At 41.2% G+C, this 16,818-nt stretch overlaps 2 protein-coding genes across 8 annotated transcripts in view; both read left to right on the top strand.

Annotated features, from left to right (window-relative positions):
- The first annotated feature begins 623 nt into the window (after positions 1 to 623).
- EXOC1L (exocyst complex component 1 like) lies at positions 624 to 7,517 on the top strand. 2 transcript variants are annotated; one of them, XM_030450009.1, is made up of 4 exons: positions 624 to 824; positions 4,266 to 4,396; positions 6,286 to 6,483; positions 6,723 to 7,517. In XM_030450009.1, exons 1-4 carry the CDS (start codon positions 704 to 706, stop codon positions 6,780 to 6,782), a joined length of 510 nt encoding a protein of 169 aa, XP_030305869.1. In that variant the 5' UTR covers positions 624 to 703; the 3' UTR covers positions 6,783 to 7,517. The 2 variants fall into 2 exon arrangements, with proteins under 2 accessions (XP_030305869.1, XP_030305868.1); XM_030450008.1 differs by having other exon boundaries at positions 6,286 to 7,517.
- Positions 7,518 to 12,170: 4,653 nt separating this feature from the next.
- EXOC1 (exocyst complex component 1) overlaps positions 12,171 to 16,818 on the top strand; it is a 29,971-nt gene continuing 25,323 nt past the window's right edge. The window contains exons 1-2 of one of the 6 annotated variants that reach the window (XM_030450043.1): positions 12,171 to 12,548; positions 16,598 to 16,731. In XM_030450043.1, coding sequence (XP_030305903.1) covers positions 16,608 to 16,731 — 124 coding nt within the window. In that variant the 5' untranslated portion in view covers positions 12,171 to 12,548; positions 16,598 to 16,607. The remainder of the gene's footprint in view (positions 12,549 to 16,597; positions 16,732 to 16,818) is intronic. The other 5 variants (XM_030450042.1, XM_030450044.1, XM_030450041.1 and 2 more) reach the window with 5 other exon arrangements.

Genomic DNA, 16,818 nt, shown 5'->3' on the forward strand with positions numbered 1-16,818 from the left:
CTATCCAATGAAAGGTCTCCATCCCAATGCACCTTTGAGGTCTCCTGGTGCATAGAGGTGACTTCCCGTACTAATTACAAGGAGCGGGCAAGGTAATCTGCCACCTATCTCAAATAAAAGGTATAAAGCCATTAGTGTAGTTAGAGCAGTAACAGCCATAAGCCTATGTAATTCCTTTTTTTTTTTTTTTTTTTTGGTAAACTGCCTCCCTCATTCTCCCCTCCCGCGGCCGGGAGCGACACGGGCGGGGGGCTCCGACGGCACCTTCGATCCTCCACGACCTCAGGCAGGCACCTCGCTCAGCCCCGCCGCGGTCCCGCCTCCGGGAGCTGCCCCAGTCCCACTCCTTTGCGGGGGGAGCGTCCCGCAGGGGCAGAGCCGGGGCCCCCGCCGGCAGAGGGAGGGCGGGCGGGCGGGCCTGGGGCGGGGAGATCGGCGGCCCGGCCTCTCCCCGCGCCGGCGGACGGAGACTTAAGGGCGGCTGGCGGCGGGGGTCCAGGGGGTGTCCGGCGGTGAGCGGGACCCCGCCGGGGGCCACTGCCCGGGATGCCTCCTCCCCCGCGCCCGGAGGCCCCGCGCTGCCGGCGGGCAGCCTCCCCCGCGCTGCCCCGAGGGTGCCCGGCGTGTCGCGGCGGCTGCGGGGCGCGGGGGGCCGGTTCCCCGGTTCGCTGAGCAGCTCCGGCGGGGAGGGCCCGGGGAGGCGATGTCCTCGCTGGTGAAGGAGGACCTGACGAAGAAGCTGTTCGGCCCTCGACGGCAGAGGCTGCACGAATTCATCGAGGTGGAGGGCTCGGGCGCCGAGCGCTGCTACCTGTGCGCCGCAGGTACCGGCAGTGCGGGAGCGGGGGGTAAGGGGAGGTGGGCGTCGGGACCCGGGGCTGGGTGGGCGGGCGGGCGGGTGCGGGAGCGGGGAGAGCCTCAGCCCGGGGCCGCTGCTGCCCCTGACCCGCCGGCAGCTCCCCAGCACGGCACGGAACCCTGGTCGCTGTTCCCGCGCTCCCGCAGCCTTCAGAAACGGCGTTTTCTCCCATTTCTGGCCGAACTTGAGCGTTAATATCAGCGGGAAAACGTGGGACTTCCACCACCATCGGTGCAAGGTATCAGGACATGGCAGTGCCTGATCTGCTTGGAAAAGAGCAGTACCTTATGACAGTTCCATCTGGGAACTAGCGATACATTAAGATCGTAGGAAACATTTGCGATTTTTAAAGCTTTTGCACTATCCCTTGCCTCTGCCTAGTGTCCTGCATAGTGTCCTGATTGCTTTGGTAACAATTAACAAGACCTATGGTTTGAGTAAGTAGCTAGCACAAACTGTAAGTAAAACACGATTGCTGTGAGTGGTAATCTTAATTGTCTATCTCTTTACTTTGATTTCAAGTGTATTTGTTTTGTAACATTTTTAGAACAAGGTTTCAGAAAAGCTAGTTTGTTTTCTTTTTAAAAATGTATTTTGTGGCTCTGAAAGATACTTAAAAAGAGAAATACTCTCAGTCATAAACCATTAAGTTGTTTTTTCCACTCTATTTTCTCTTCAGGTACAAAATGCATATAGCAGCTAGAAATAATCTATGTGCTTGAGACACAGGTTGAGTTAGCATCCAGTATGGGATGATGTCAACTGTATTGTGTGACCATTATCTTTGTAAATATTTGAAGTCTTTAAAATATTTGTTTCCCAGATTCCTGGAAATACTGAGCAAGCTATGTTCCTTGTGCTCATGTAATTTTAGTGGAACAGGCTTTGTATTTTTGAGCTGTAAAAGTAGTTTTAATAAATGGATTCCTGAACATCCTACAGCTCCTAAATGTACAGAAATACCAACCTGATTCATAGTTTATAAAGCTATCTGGTAGACGTATGCTTAATTGCATGTGGTAGATCTAAACTGTTCATAGAAAACATCAAAGGGAAAAAGATAATATCATATTGTTTTAACATCTTTACTAAAAAATTCTTTTTAAGGTAGAGAAGATCAAGCCACTACGACTAAGAAAGCTTCCAGTCACATTAATAGATATCCAGTCTCTGAAGACATAGAAAAAAATTTACCCAGAGTATAAAGAGTGAATCTCTCCAGTATAGAATGTGAAACTCTCTTAATATATTCAGGCACAGTCGAGTAAGTGGTGAGCAGAGTGGAAATCTGATTCTGAAAGATGGGTTTCCTCCAGCTGCCAGCAGATACTGTAATCTGCTGTAATTCTGTAGGAGCAAAACACATTATCTAAAAATCTTGTCTTTGCAATACGACCCGAGTGTTTTCCTGTTGATTTCAAGTTACCATAACAGACAAGAAAAGAAGTCAAACTTCAGAAGTCTGTGCCTTTTGAAATCTGTATTAAAACAAAGTCTTGGTGTGCATAATTGAACAATCTTATTTTTGTACTACCCAACATTATTTTTCTTCCTTTTCACAATAGCAGGTCCCAGTTCCTGTGTGAAGGCAATAATATCCTTTCACTAATGCTTTATAAACCCTGGAAGAACATAAAGGTGAAATGCAACCGCATTCAGGGATTTTCACAACCCAGTACTGGTACATCTGAGAAGGACAGTAGGGATAACATTTTACTGCCTAACAGACTCTGAAAAAGATGTTCAGCCCATGGAAGACCTTAAGAAAAAGTTTGTGCTCTATGAAGACATTGCTGTAGCCATGCCCTCTCCAAGAAAGGGCTTCAGAGTTTAATAGAATGTAGTAGTAGTCTTGAGCTCATGTTCCATATAAAAAAATAAGTTTTCTTCAACACTGCCAACTAACTATAAGAATAAGCAATATACAAAATACATGAAAAATAAAGAAAGGTATTTAGTTTTTAGTTTTAGTTTAAAATAGTCTGCCCAAGTTTCACCCCTGGGCGGGACATGCTCCTGTTTTCATTTTTCTTAACACATGTTCTGTCCTTAGGCCAAAGCATTTCTGTTCCTACATGAGTAGCAGAGAAGTGGCAGTGTGAGGGTCTGGAGGGCAGTTAGGCCATCCCTTTGCCTTTCTGATAGGACTGGGGACTTTTGGGGTTGGGTTTGGTTTCTTTTGCTTTAACTCTTGAAGCAGACAACTTGCTCCCTCAAACACAAGCAAACAAACACAATGGGAGAAACTGAAAGTAGGCAGAGACCTTTCTAAGATGAGCCTACTGGATTTGCTTGTAAATGAGAACCATTGTGACTTCTCTGTAGAAGATAATACATTAGTGTTTCTTTGGTTAAAAATCGTTGTGAAACCATGATTGATAGGATCAGAAAAGAAAAAAAGGCAGCAATGATTTGTATTTTCCAGCAGTCTGAAAGTTTAAAAACCAATTTTATCAAATTGTTCAATCAAATGATACACTATGTTCCTTAGCACTGGAAAGGTGGTATATCTCCAGTGTATATCCTTTGATTGTCTTTATTTTAATAACCATTTTATTATAAATGGGTGAGGTGTTTTAACAGGAATAAGATAAAATTAGCCAAGTTTCACAATGAATTTTCAAAAATTCAGGCAGCACGTGGAAAGAAAGAATTTTGTTCCTTCATCTGTAGCCTTGTGCTATGATGTTGGATGCTCCTGCGAGACATAGGTGACATCTCTCCCTTATCTTAGGGTACCAGATGGCTTGAGGAAGTGGTCTGCTCTGCAGCCATCATGCTGGACGTGTGAGAGGCTGCCCAGGCTCCAGTGCTTTTCACATTCATTGTTGTGTGTTACAGAAATCCAGTCCCCTTCTTAGCACTCAATGTAATCAGTTAATAATGGGAGCTATGGCAAAGAGTGTCTTGGTGTTCTTTTTTACTCTCATTTCCTGCCTAAGTCTGAAAATAGTCATTTCTACAATGGTAGCACTGAACAAGTTGAAGATTTAGGAAGTATTTTCAGTGTTATCTTTATTAAGTGTCCCACTTACATATTTTACCAGTAAATAAGAGTTTTTCTTTAAAAGTGAATTATAGGTTCAGATCCAGTGCTAGAATTAGGCTTTCATTGTGCTGCTGGTGAAGTCAGATAAAAGGCTTTTGCACAGACAAGATTCTCTTTTCACAGGACGGGAAAGGTAAATCCTAAGTCTACTAAAAGCTGACAGGTTTCATAGGCTGAGAAGATGGTGCAATTCCTGCTACTGTGGCAAAACTAAACCATTAAGTCAAGTATAGTCCTATACAGCCCTGCCCATCATCATGGAAGTTATTGTCTGAAATGTAGTTTCATTAAGTCTTTTATTACTGGAACATTTGGGAAGCTCATGCCTGCATATCTAAACTTCTTTTCGTCTTGCAGTGAATAAAAGTGAAGAAGTAGAAATATGTATGGTTAAACACTGGCGAGTGGATCGAGAGGAAAAATATGAAATTGTTGAAAAGTGGCTTTTGAAAGATCTGGAGATGATTGATGGAAAAGAAGCAGATACTGTAAGTGTTGTGTATCATTAAAATACATCTAACAGAGCATAATTTTCCTGTGTTGTAATTTGGGATACAAGCATTCACATGCAATTAAAATGCATTATCTGAAAAATAAAGATATGTAAAACCCAAAATAAAGCAAACCTCCAATGATTTTGGTTTTATTGCATGTGAGAAGCTTCACACATTTGCACTGTTGCAGTGGAGAAGGAAGCAGAGATTTTCTTGTTTGTTGTAATCTTCATCTGTGGTTGAGATCTGAGGGAGAAGCTGGATGTTTTCTCATTTCATCATAACTGGGGATAAATCTTCTCCACCTGCAGCTCCCAAAATAAAGTGGAGTTAATCCCATAGATTTAAGTGTGTATTTGAAAGCAAAATTTCATGAAATATTTTAATGGAGATTCTGACCCTGTCATTTGAATGTATGAACTTGTTCTCTGTCTGCCAAAGTCAGTGTGGAGAAAAGAAAAAAATCACACAAATGCATTTTTTGATGTACCAGTTTATGAAATGATGCCACTTTCACAGAGCTGAATCTCACATTACTTGGATCAATTAAATATTTGTATATTTTTGTGTGTAAATATGAAACAGCTTTGGCTACATCTGGCTGTCCTTACTCCTAAATAAGTCAAATCTCTCAGACACAACTTCAGAAAGGCAACCTCAGAGGCTGCAGTAGTATGATACTGAACATCAAAAGAGAATTAAATCCTATTTTACAAAAGCCAGAAGAGTATGCCAAAGATGTATGTGTGTTTAAGATATTTTAACAGATTACTACTTATAGTTATATATATATATAATTATACATAAGAAGTGTGAATGCAAAAGTGACTTCTTTGCCTTTGAAAGTGCTGTCAGATGAACATAAAAGAGAATTCGTTACATTACAAAAAACATCACAATATCCTAATGAAAGAGAAATTAAGGGCCCATGAAAAGTTGCAGAGCCTTGTTCTGAGGAAAATGACAAACTGTGGTTGTTCTCATTCTGTCCTGGGAGTGAGTTAAACTAAGAATCTGGGAGATGGAGGAGATGAGCTGAGCTACAGAGGATCCCTGTATCCTGTGAGCTCTTTGCAGTTTAGGCAAGAGGGGGTAAAGAACCCAAAACTAAGAGCTTGGACAAGGTATGTAAAGGATTATCTTGCTTCTGGAAATGTTCTGCCCCTTTGTTAGCCAAGACTGCCAGAGTATTTCCTTATCACTTTCCTGCATTAATTTATTTTAGCTTTTTTTTCTAAAAAGCATTGCACTAAAATATCCTTCAGAGATGATTCAGCCTTCCACAATGGGGAAGGTCAAAATCTGTCTTACTTTTGGTTAAAGAAAAGCCTAAATGAACCTCAAGCTCATAATTATAGGGTGATTAAAACTGCTATAAATATTTATAATAGTTACTCCTATCCATAGAATTCAGCAGAACCTGGGCACTGTTAGGATTAATTGTGCCAAAGAGCCAGAAAGCAGAGAATTACAATTCAAGCAGGAAGGGCAATCAATATTCTTCTGACAGGCATATATAGTTATAGTCCAAGGCAAGTGCTTTTCATATAGTGTCTTTTAGGCAACATGACAGATTGGTTCATTTGAAAACAAGATTGTATAATCCAAATAAAGTGCAGTTTATTGCTTGGCAAAACTGAAAATTTTAGTCCTGCAAAAATCCTAATGGCAAAAATTTGCAGCTAATTATAAACTGCTACTTTGTAAAGTTTAAAAGATCCTTAAAAATGAATAACAGAAACATGCAAAGTCTGTTAGAGTCCATCAAACTCAGAAAAAGTCCAAAGGTAGCTGTGCAGAGGCCAGCAAACTGGCATTCTAGCATCTGTAATGAACGTAATAATTTAATTCTCTCTCTCTCTCTCTTTTTTTTTTTTTTTTAGGATAACCCATATTTTGATATGCACTTCCACAAAGTCTACAATCTGGAAGCATATAGTTGTGCATCTAAATATACTTTTGCTCGAACACTAAACAAACTGAATGAAATGTACCTTAAGAAGGACTTGAAAATTGTGAACTTTGATGACACCTACCTAAATGATGATTCAATCTGGTCATCCAACAACAGGGACTGCCTGGTACTTATGAGGATATGCTTCTATGCTTCCAACCTTTTATGTCTCTCCCTGTGTCCTTTGTCTTAAAGATGGATTTTCTAACTGTAAGGTGACTGGTTGAATTTCTCTGACCAGCATTTCATAGATTATCTGATGAAAAATATAGTGATATGCAGCATCTGCTTTTTAATTTTACATATAAGTAAAAAAGGGACCATATATTTTACAGAAATTATACACCAGTCATTTTTATGTATTAGGAAGGACTCACTCTGGCAAATACTTCAGTCTATATGAGAGTCTTAACATGGGACCAGTAATGCTGATGGTCAGTGCTGACTGCTTATGTAAGTAGAGTTCAGCATTTGCTGATATGTTCATGGAGGTATGAATTATCTTATATTAATAACTGGAAATAATTTTAAAGCATTAAGACCCCTAGCAGTTAGTTTATGTCCTGAAAATAGAAAAAAAAAAGCAAAAAAATCAATCAAATGAGTTCTGTATGAGAATGATTGACATTTCTATTTTCAAATGTGTTAAAAAATAGAAATACATTGAAGAGCTCACACCTACATCAATACGAGAATCAAGCCCTCATCCTGATGAACTGGAAATACCATGGGACCAACTTTTCACCTATGCAGTTGTATTATTTTTCCCTTGGAATACTTAGTGCTCCCTTTGGCCTTCCCATTATTTGTGGTATAGTTTTAGAAATAGAATTTTTTTTTTCTTAAGAAGAATGCTTTATTTGTCAGACTTTTCAGAACTTCTTCTCTACCTCTGGTCCAAGAGCTAACAAATCACGATGTAAACAGTAGTTGGCTACTACAGTTATTTTTCAGGCAAGTGACATTCTTTTCAAAATTCAGAGAATAATAATTTTCACCAGTTTATAGATAGGTGTAATCATCTTCAGCACACTGCTTAAATCTGTATTAGTACTTAAGTGCATTTCACATGGGGTGGAGTATATTGATGGCCTTGGAACATCTCACCTGTAACAAAAAATAACATCTGGATTTGTGGCAGTATTATATTATAGTAGAAACAAAGCAGGGAATGAATTAAAGCTGTATTAAACAACACCTGGAGAGGAACAATGTTGACAATGAGAAGCACGGTGGTCCTACCCAGTGTCAGTCAGCTAATCTGGCTGGCTGCTTTTCCTATAGTCAGTAGAGAAATGCCAACCAGAAAGTCAGCTGGGGAAGCTTCTGAGCAGCACATCCTGCAGGATAAAATTTGCTTTCTCTTTTTGTTGTGGAGAGTACAGGAGCCTTAGCTGTGGACTGAGTCAGCTACGTACCTAAAGCTGACTGATGTAAAGAGCTCCTAGGAACTCAAGAGCTGGTTAATGTCCCCTCTCAGTACCTGCCACCTGTGTGGGGTGGTCACACAAGAGTGCTGTGACTCAGATTTCTTCCCTGTCATCTTTTACATGTACTCCCACCTCTGAAACCATCTGTGTAAATGGACTTTGCATTAAAAATTGAAGTAACATCACGTAAGTGAGAATATATTTGAAGAAGTGTATAAAATGTACAGCTTTATACTTCACTTTTTAAATGTTACCCTACTGTCTGTATATGGGAAAGGACATCTGATTAGGCAATTTACCTCAGAAGCTATATATTTATTCTAGGCATATGCAGCAAATTGCATTAATTCTAACCCAAATTTTGTTAACTGTATATCTTGACAGTTGTAAGGCAGTTTATGTGGATAACACCAATCTTCTGGAATTCATAAGGCCTTAAGCCTTACATTTGCCACCTAGATCCTGTTAGAGAGCAGGGCTGTATTCCTAGTGAGTTTTTATGAAATGCAGTTATTTTTTTCACAATGTCTTTGGGATAATCCAGTGCAAGTCTGTGTGTTGTAACAGTTGATCCATAGCAGCAAGAAGTGTTTTGCCCAGCATCCAGGTTCCACAAAACCATCTTCAAGAGCAAACACAATGCAGAGTGCTGTTATCAAGGGTACACCATCTGTTTGGACTGTGTATTGATTGTAGAGGTCACAATGTTCTCTGTGATGTTTACAAATTCTTTTCTTAATAGGCACAAGGAAATACCTTCTGAGTGGAAACACTCTCATCATACACCTTGTAATAAAAACATAGAACCACTGATTATAAGCACTTTGGAACATTCTTTTCAAATAAAGTACAAAAATAGCTAATTCTCAACCAATAATTGTGAATATAATGTTAGAAACTGACAAACTAAAACTGACTGTAATGTTCAATCATATTTAAGGGGCTTGCATCAGTAGTTTTCATCTTTCTGTACTTGCACTATATAAACATGAAAATAACTGTACTAGAAGTCAAGTAAACCTGCATTTTATGTGGAATAATATGTAATTAAAATCTGCTTGGCTTTTCTTCTGTCTGAAAGCATTTCAGACATGCTTCACTAAGCTATCAGGCTAAACAAAAAGAAAGGAGAAAAGGGACATGGTCCTTGCAAGTTATTTCAGTTGTTATTAAAAGGAAAAATAGGATAAAATGTCTTTATGGACCTAATCTAGGGACTCCTTACATTTACACAGTTCTTTTTAAGATATGAAATGCCAAACTGACCTGATCACACTATGGAAAGTCTTTGTCCTTAGGTGTGGGAAACTGTCACTTTGCTGTTAGTAAAGTACAGCTGCACCACAGGAGACAGGGCATATGCTCAACTGTACATGGCACAGACCTGACAGGCTAAGTAACCCATATTTTGATTAATGCAGAATTGTTTCCCACATGGCATTTCCTGACATTTGATATACAGGATGTAGTTTGCAACACAATATCTGGGTTTTCATCTGCTTGCCCTGGAATGCTCCACCAAAATTGAACAAGAAGAAACTTAAAGGAGTAAAGGATTATCACAAACACATTTGTAACATGCTTTTAGGAGGTTGGAATGATGGATTGAATTAATCCATGGGATTGTGAATATAGTGTGGATTTTCTTCAGAACAGAGGAATTGTTATCAGCCATATCTGTTCCACAGAAAAAAATACATGGCAACCTGAAGATGAAGGAGGCTGATAAAGAGCAAAGGCAACTTCATGCTCACTTGGTTAAGAAGCAAAAAGAGAAAAGAGGCTGTTATAAAAGACAGGTGATGTTTTTTTTCCTAAATGTATTTTTTAAAAACTTTAACTAGCACCAGAATTAAGAATACAAGGAAAATTATGACAAAAGAACTTGAGAATATTTTGTATGTAGCATTTGTCAGTACTACATTTGCCTTATTCTATACATTTCCTTCAGTTCCATGCTATAAAAAGCATTTAATATCATCATTTAGATAAGATAGTTCTGTCTCAACCAAAAATAGGCTGCTGAAATTCCACTGGAGGTCATGGATTTAAGATAATTTTCACTAAGACCTGTGACCTTCTATTTGAAAAAGGCTCTTTTCCTGTGTGTTTATCTTTAATGGATAACTGATCTTTTCCTGCATCTTAAATTAAGTAAATGCAGATCAATGGAGAATTTAAAAAATAATTTTGGAAGTGAAACAGCAGGGAGCCTGTTCAGGGCTGTGCCTTCTGGGTGATTTCTCATTCTTCTTGGCCTGATTTTGGAGTCAAACACAGAGTAACCCATTTCTTCCCATTTCTTCACAGCTGAAGCCCATACTGCTTTCCCTGTAGTCTACCTATTCCCTAGTACTTTGGGCATGTAAGTCTGTCTTCCTCTCATAAACTGGGGATTGTATAATGTAATTTGTAATATGTAATTTAAGACTTTTGGCATGAGTTAAAGTCAGAATTGGAAGAAAAAGGCCCCTGCTAAGGAACATCTGTGGGAAGCTGAAATGGAAGGGTGGAGGATGGCACTGTTCATCCTGGAAGATGATCTCATGTCAATTGTAACACACTTAACTATATTTTAGCATTAATAAACTACATTTTGTCCTTTTTTTGCCCTTTAGCAGAATTAACAGCTAAAGACAGAAAAGTAGAAGGGCTTTGACTAATAACAGAAAACACCTTCACGAACCTTGCCCAGTCTTTTATGGCTGCCTTGTCCAGTCCTTATGGATCTAGCCAGAGAGTTACATTTTGTGGCTTAACTGAGAAATTACCAAACTGTAACTTCTCTTTTAACCTTGGCCCTCATGAATGATACATTACAGAAGTACACGGCATGCTTTGCAAGTCAGAAAACAGATGTACATTCAGCAAGGCTCTTGGGCAGTAATGTTTAATGCTTTCAGTCAAGTGGAAAAACAATACAGTGATGATGAAATCACATTTTGCATGTTAAAAAGTCTACAATTTGGCAATTTATAACTGGAAAATTAATAGTTGGAAAATATGTTTTTTATTATTCCTTATTGGTCCTGGCTTGGCTATATATATTTTATCAGCTATGCCCTAAAGGCATGCTGATGTACTCATTAATGTTCAAGTAATCAGTAATTATTTCAGTCTTTCATTAACTCTGCATGCAATCTTTGAAGAAATATTATATTAATTTACATTAATAATGCTAAGTATGGGTTAAGTGTATCGATCATCTGGAGAACCTCTGTCACAATGTTTGAACTGGAAGGTAGTTCCAGTTCTCACTAAATTCAGCAGCAGCTACCAGTAGCTACAGCCAGATCTGGACATCGTTTGTCACGGTTAGATGCCACTTCCCAGATTTCAGGATCACTAGTCACAGAATAACTGTTCCCTCTGAATTATCACTGGCATCAAAGACCGTAAGTTACTAAGGGTGTTTCTACTGAGGGGTAATGCCAAAATCTGAATGTTTTTCACAGAAGTTACGCTACTCCTGATGCTGTGGCCAAATGGAACTACAGCCTGAAGAGATAGACTTCTTCTGCCATTTCTAATCCTCAGATACTGTCATATTGTAGATGTGTTCTATGAACCTTTCAGCCCAGGTATACCTGCCTTTCTTTTGGGACTACACTTATCTTCTAAAAGACATAAAACTTCGTAACTCTGCCGTGAGATCAGATGAGAACAGGCATCAGATACAAGTAGACATGGCCGCTGCTTTGCTTCTCTTGGGCATGTTGTTTCTCCCATGACATTTTGCTATTCTGTTACAAACTCTCTGCTGACAAGTGTTGACTCCTCACACTGTCTTGCAGGCTGCAGCACAGGAAGATCGTTTTGGGGCTATTTTCCTTGCCCTTTTGTCTCGGAATTGCACGGCAGGGTTTTACCTGGCAGTTCACAGCTCCTGGAGGGCGCTTCCTCCCCTCAGAGCTGGGGGTCTGTGGGGGTCTGTGTGGGTCTGCCCTTATATTTCCTTCTTTTTTGGCCCTACCTGAATCACCCCACCTCAGAGCGGGGCGGGACCCGCCACACCCGGGCACAGTGGGAAGAGGCAGGGCCACCCTCCGTCACCTCAGCATCCCCAGACAGCCTGCGGGAGGGGCTCTCCGCCACCGGAGAAGCTCCGGGGCCTCACGGGTCACCGTGCCGCCTGTCGCCAGACCCGGCTACAACCGAGCCTCCCCCCCCCGGAGACTCGAATGCCCGGGCCGCCCCAGCATTGCCTTTAGGGCCTCATCGGGGAGCTCGGCCCTGCGGGAGGAGGCGGCCCCGAGCCCCTCCGCTCTCACACGGCGGCTGCGGCGCCGTTAGGGCCGGTACAGGCATTACGCACACTCCTTCCGGCAGGGGGCGCTGCACGGGCCGTGAGGACTTCCTAGCCTGCCGTCTCGCTGGCAGGGTCACGTGAGCGGAAGCGGCGGCGGTGGGCAGCGGGCAGCGGAGGGGGCAGCCGCCGCAGGGAGCTCGGTTCCGGCTCCTGTCCCGGTTCTGCGGTGAGAGCGAAGCGGACCCGGCACCTCCACCCTTCCCCCGACACACGTGTCGGCGGCTGCGGCTCTTTCCTCCGCGAGCTGGGTCCCACCTGTCGCCCCGGGGCGTCTTGGCCGTGGCTGGGCTGCCGGGCTCGGGCTGGAGCCGTGGCGGCAGCGGAGGTGTCTGCGGCCCAGGGTGTCTGCGGGGCGGCTTCTGCAGGACTGGCAGGTGGGAGGCGGCAGAGCCGGTGCCAGCTGGGCCCTCGGGAGGCCGCCGCTGGTGTCAGTGTCTCTCCTGAGTTTCCCTGGTAAATGAGTGATGGATCTCTTGGTCGCCTCCTGTCTGTGGAGGACGTTCCCGGGGATGCTGCAGTCGGGCTGCGCTCTCGGGTTGTGTTGTAACCTGCTGGGATGCAGCAGTAGCGTGTTTTCCTGTGGCGGGGCTCAGCAATGCTTACTCGGTAGCTCTTCCGAACTGTTCTGTTGGTTTCTTCCCCCTCATTTCCTGGGCAGGCCGTGTCTGTGGTGTGATGGCTCTGCTGGATCTCATGGAGCTGAGACTTTGTGATGGTACTGGGGAAAAACCCCAAATAATCCGAGAATCCATGCAGCAACATCTAAAGGGATTTATTAGAGACTGGCGTGGTCTTGGCTCTCTTGAAGCATTTTTCTGAGGAAGCAGCTTTGTTATCAGCTCCTTGTGCTTAATTCTGTGTTCCTTTGGGACAACAGGAGTCACATGTGGGGAACGTAGTGATGTCCTTTGTCCTGGCACACTGTGAAGGTCTCGGTGGTTGTGAGTAAGGGGCTTCAGTTGGTAAGAGAAGTTGGACTGCATGTCAGAGCAAGTGTTTGATTGCAGGCTTAGCATGTTCTGTTTTATGGGAAAGGGTTTTCTGCATAACCTGGACAACTTGTGCTAGCACTGAAATAGGAGAGTTAGTGAGCTCTAGCAGCTTGTGATTCTGAGCAGAAAGTAAAATCCTAATCAGGAAGGAAAGGAGATACTTCCAAAATACAGCAGGTTGGTGGTACTTTGTGTGTTCATCTTATGTACTTGTTGAAGAGTAAGAGGAATGACAACCTGATGCAATTTGGGAAGCAGAAGCTGGGCCCAGCATTTGATGAAGATGGAGGAAAGTTGTTAGACATTGTTATCAGGGTATTATATAAACAGCATTTCTATGGGTGTCCTGAGCTCAGTACACTTGTGAGTACTGATTCCAGCTTGATACATTCAAGCATTGATTATTACATTATTGTAATAATGTATTGTAATATACAATGTATTGATTACATACAATCAATACATTGATTCTGGCCCTTGCTCAGAGCAATATTTGAGCTTCTGTATTTAAATAAAAACATTGAAATTGATGTCTAAGTGCCACTCTTTTTAGTCTACCTAGAACCTCTATGTAGTCTGAGGAACTGTTGTGAATCAGGTGAATATTGGCAGTTACTAATTTTCTGGAGCTTGGTGGGGCTTTTGTTTCATTCTTGTATTATTCCTATGTAATTGATCTTTGCAAGCTTGAGTATTAGATGGTGTCCCATTTCCACCCACACTGGATTTCTAGAAACTGGTGGGGACTAGACCATGGTTTGCTAGGGAACCAGGTGATGATACTGAAGTATTTCTTGGAAGTTGCTGTCAGAGTTTTGTGACTTCCATGGAATTTCATTTTTGTTTGGTGCACAATTAATTTAACACTGGTGTTATTTTACCTCTGCAAATGAGCCTGCTAGAAGTACAGATGCTTTCCTCTGAGCGTGGTCCATATTTACTTGAAGGCACTGCCAAAGGAAATGGAAATTCTCGGTGAATGTTTTTAAGCAAACAAGTTGTTAACACATCCCATGAATCTGAACAGCTTTCTTTTCTTACAGCCCCCTTCTCTCACCCTTTACTTTCTCCCACTGCTTGCTGCTGGTACTGCAGAGGTGAATTACTTAAAGTGGGGTCCCTGCTCTCTACCTTCTTTTAGGTTCCTCTGCTTCTCCCAAATCACCTGAAAACCCTATTCGTAATGAGGGGGGAAACTAGAAAGTTAACTTCTGGGTGTTGTTAGGAAAGTACTTTTGCTGTTAATTGCAGATGCACCTCATTCATGCAGCCTAAGGCTCTGATTTGGTGTGCAGCTATGTCACTGACATTAAGCTATAGCTGCCAGTGCACCTGCAGGTGTAAAGCTCAGTCTGCTGGATTTCTTGTTAGAGGCTATGAGAGTGAATAAGTAATGTCTGTTTACTGTCATTCAGCAAAAGTCTGGCTTTTTTAGCATTTGGTTATAGGGTCTGAGGTCATCACTTGAGTCCTGGAAGAAACCTGTTGATTTTTTACTAAAGGAGGTTGTAGCCAGGTGGGGGTTGGTCTCTTTTGCCAGACAACTTTCAACAAGACAAGAGGGAATGGTCTTAAGTTGTGCCAGGGGAAGTTTAGGTTAGATATTAGAAAGAATTTCTTCACCGAGAGAGTGATCAAGCATTGGAATGGGCTGCCCAGTGAAGTAGTGGATTCTCCATCCCTGGAGATATTTAAAAAGAGACTGGATGTGGCACTCAGTGCCATGGTCTAGCAACCGCAACGGTGGTTCAAGGGTTGGACTCGATGATCTCTGAGGTCCCTTCCAACCCAGCCAATTCTATGATTCTATGACAGTTACTTTCTTTCTCTTTTTGAAATTTACTTCCACTATTAGATAAGAAACTCCATAACTAAAAAAAGTGTTCCATTTCTGAGTTCCACTCCATGCAACTCAGAAAAGACAACAAACTATTAAAGCCTAATGGACTTATTTTTGTATAATTGTGTTGTGGCCTTTTCAGACCTAGACAGCCTCGAAGTCGAACTTCCTACCAGCTACAAAGTTGTATTTCTTTATTCAGCATTACTATAACAACTTCCAGATCCTAATTTGAGGTTAATAGAGGAAGAATAGTCCGTTACATTTAATAATATATCTGACAAAAGTGAGGAAACAGATCTTGGCAAAACATTAAAACAGAGATTTGTTGCCTTAGGTGTGTGTCCACATAGCTTGTGTCTTCCAGAACCTTTTCTATTATAAGCAAGCTTTTGTGAAACACTTCAACAGCCAGAAGATAAATCTGACTTAAGAAAAAATATTAAATTTTGTACATGGATCCCCTACAATGTTTTATGTTTGTATTAATAAAAAAAAATGTAATGCCCACTTGCTGGGTGAAGTTCAGTTATAAAGTTATAAACATGGTGCCACTCATATGGTAATAATACGTTTCTAGTAACTCTCCAGGAACTGGAAATGATGACTTTCAACAGATAACCACCAAAAATCTTTTTTATGGAGGTATCAGCCTGGGAAGACTCTCAGGTTTGGACTGTGGTTTTTTGTTTGATTGGTTTGGAATTTTTATTGCCACCAAATAGAATGTGATGTATTTATTTTGCTTTAAGGAAGCTATTTGAGCAGTGTACTTGAGAATATGCTCATAACATGAGATCAGTTACTCATTTAGTATTTCTCTTATAATACTAACTGAGGAGGGAGTGAGGAAACATCCAGGAGCACAGACCCTGAATAAGAATTATTTTTCCCTTTACCAGAAGAGAGTTAGGATGTGTATGTGGTACACTAAGACTCAAAAGTATTCATTTGTTGGACTTAAAATTGTGACATCTGAGTGGTGGGTTGGGAAAGTATGTTATATCAGCCATTCCAGAATGTATTCCAGAAATCTTTCTGCAAAGCAGGAACCCAGAGACATATTTTCCCCCTATAAATGGAACATTATTTCCAGTTGGTGTGCCAAATGTATAACCTTGATTTGATGAAAAAGTCCTGAAAATTTAATTGAAGGTTTTATTTACATTTAAAGAATTTTGAACTCTGTTTCATTTCAGGTCATCACTGTAGGGACTTTAGTTTCACTTTCTCCATTCTGTCAAATTTTGTGGGATTTTTTGTTCACATGTCTTCACAAAGATTTTTTTTATCAGATCAGTGCCATTCATACCTATTCTAAAATTCCACTACTTAGGTTTTTCTTTTTTTCTTTATTCCCATTTCAACTTTTTTATTAACACCTCACATTCTCCTTCACTACTAAGAATGTTCTCCATTAAGCTGGGCAGTAGGATCATCTTAATGTTGATACAATTACAGTTGCTTAATGGAAGTAAAATAGTAAGCTTTATCTTGTACTTTTTCCTGAAGTGGGCTGGTCTTCTACCTATCTGTCATGCTTGTATAGATTATGATTTATTACCTTACCACTAAAAGTTAATTTAAAAAAATCTGTAATTGCTTGAAGTAAATGATTTGGTCTGTTTTGTTTCTGAATATGTGCCTGATTTTGTTATGACTTCTTTCAGCTGAGAGAAAATGACTGCAATCAAGCATGCTTTACAGAGGGATATTTTCACTCCCAATGATGAACGCTTGTTGAGCATTGTGAATGTGTGCAAAGCAGGCAAAAAGAAGAGAAACTGCTTTTTGTGTGCCACAGGTACATAGTGATACTATTCCATATTTCTTGTCTTCACCTTTCTCTTAGCTTCATTTAAAATACTTATTCTTGCCCCTTGTACAACAG

The sequence above is a fragment of the Calypte anna genome, chromosome 4A, assembly GCF_003957555.1.
Source record: "Calypte anna isolate BGI_N300 chromosome 4A, bCalAnn1_v1.p, whole genome shotgun sequence".
NCBI lineage: Eukaryota > Metazoa > Chordata > Aves > Apodiformes > Trochilidae > Calypte > Calypte anna.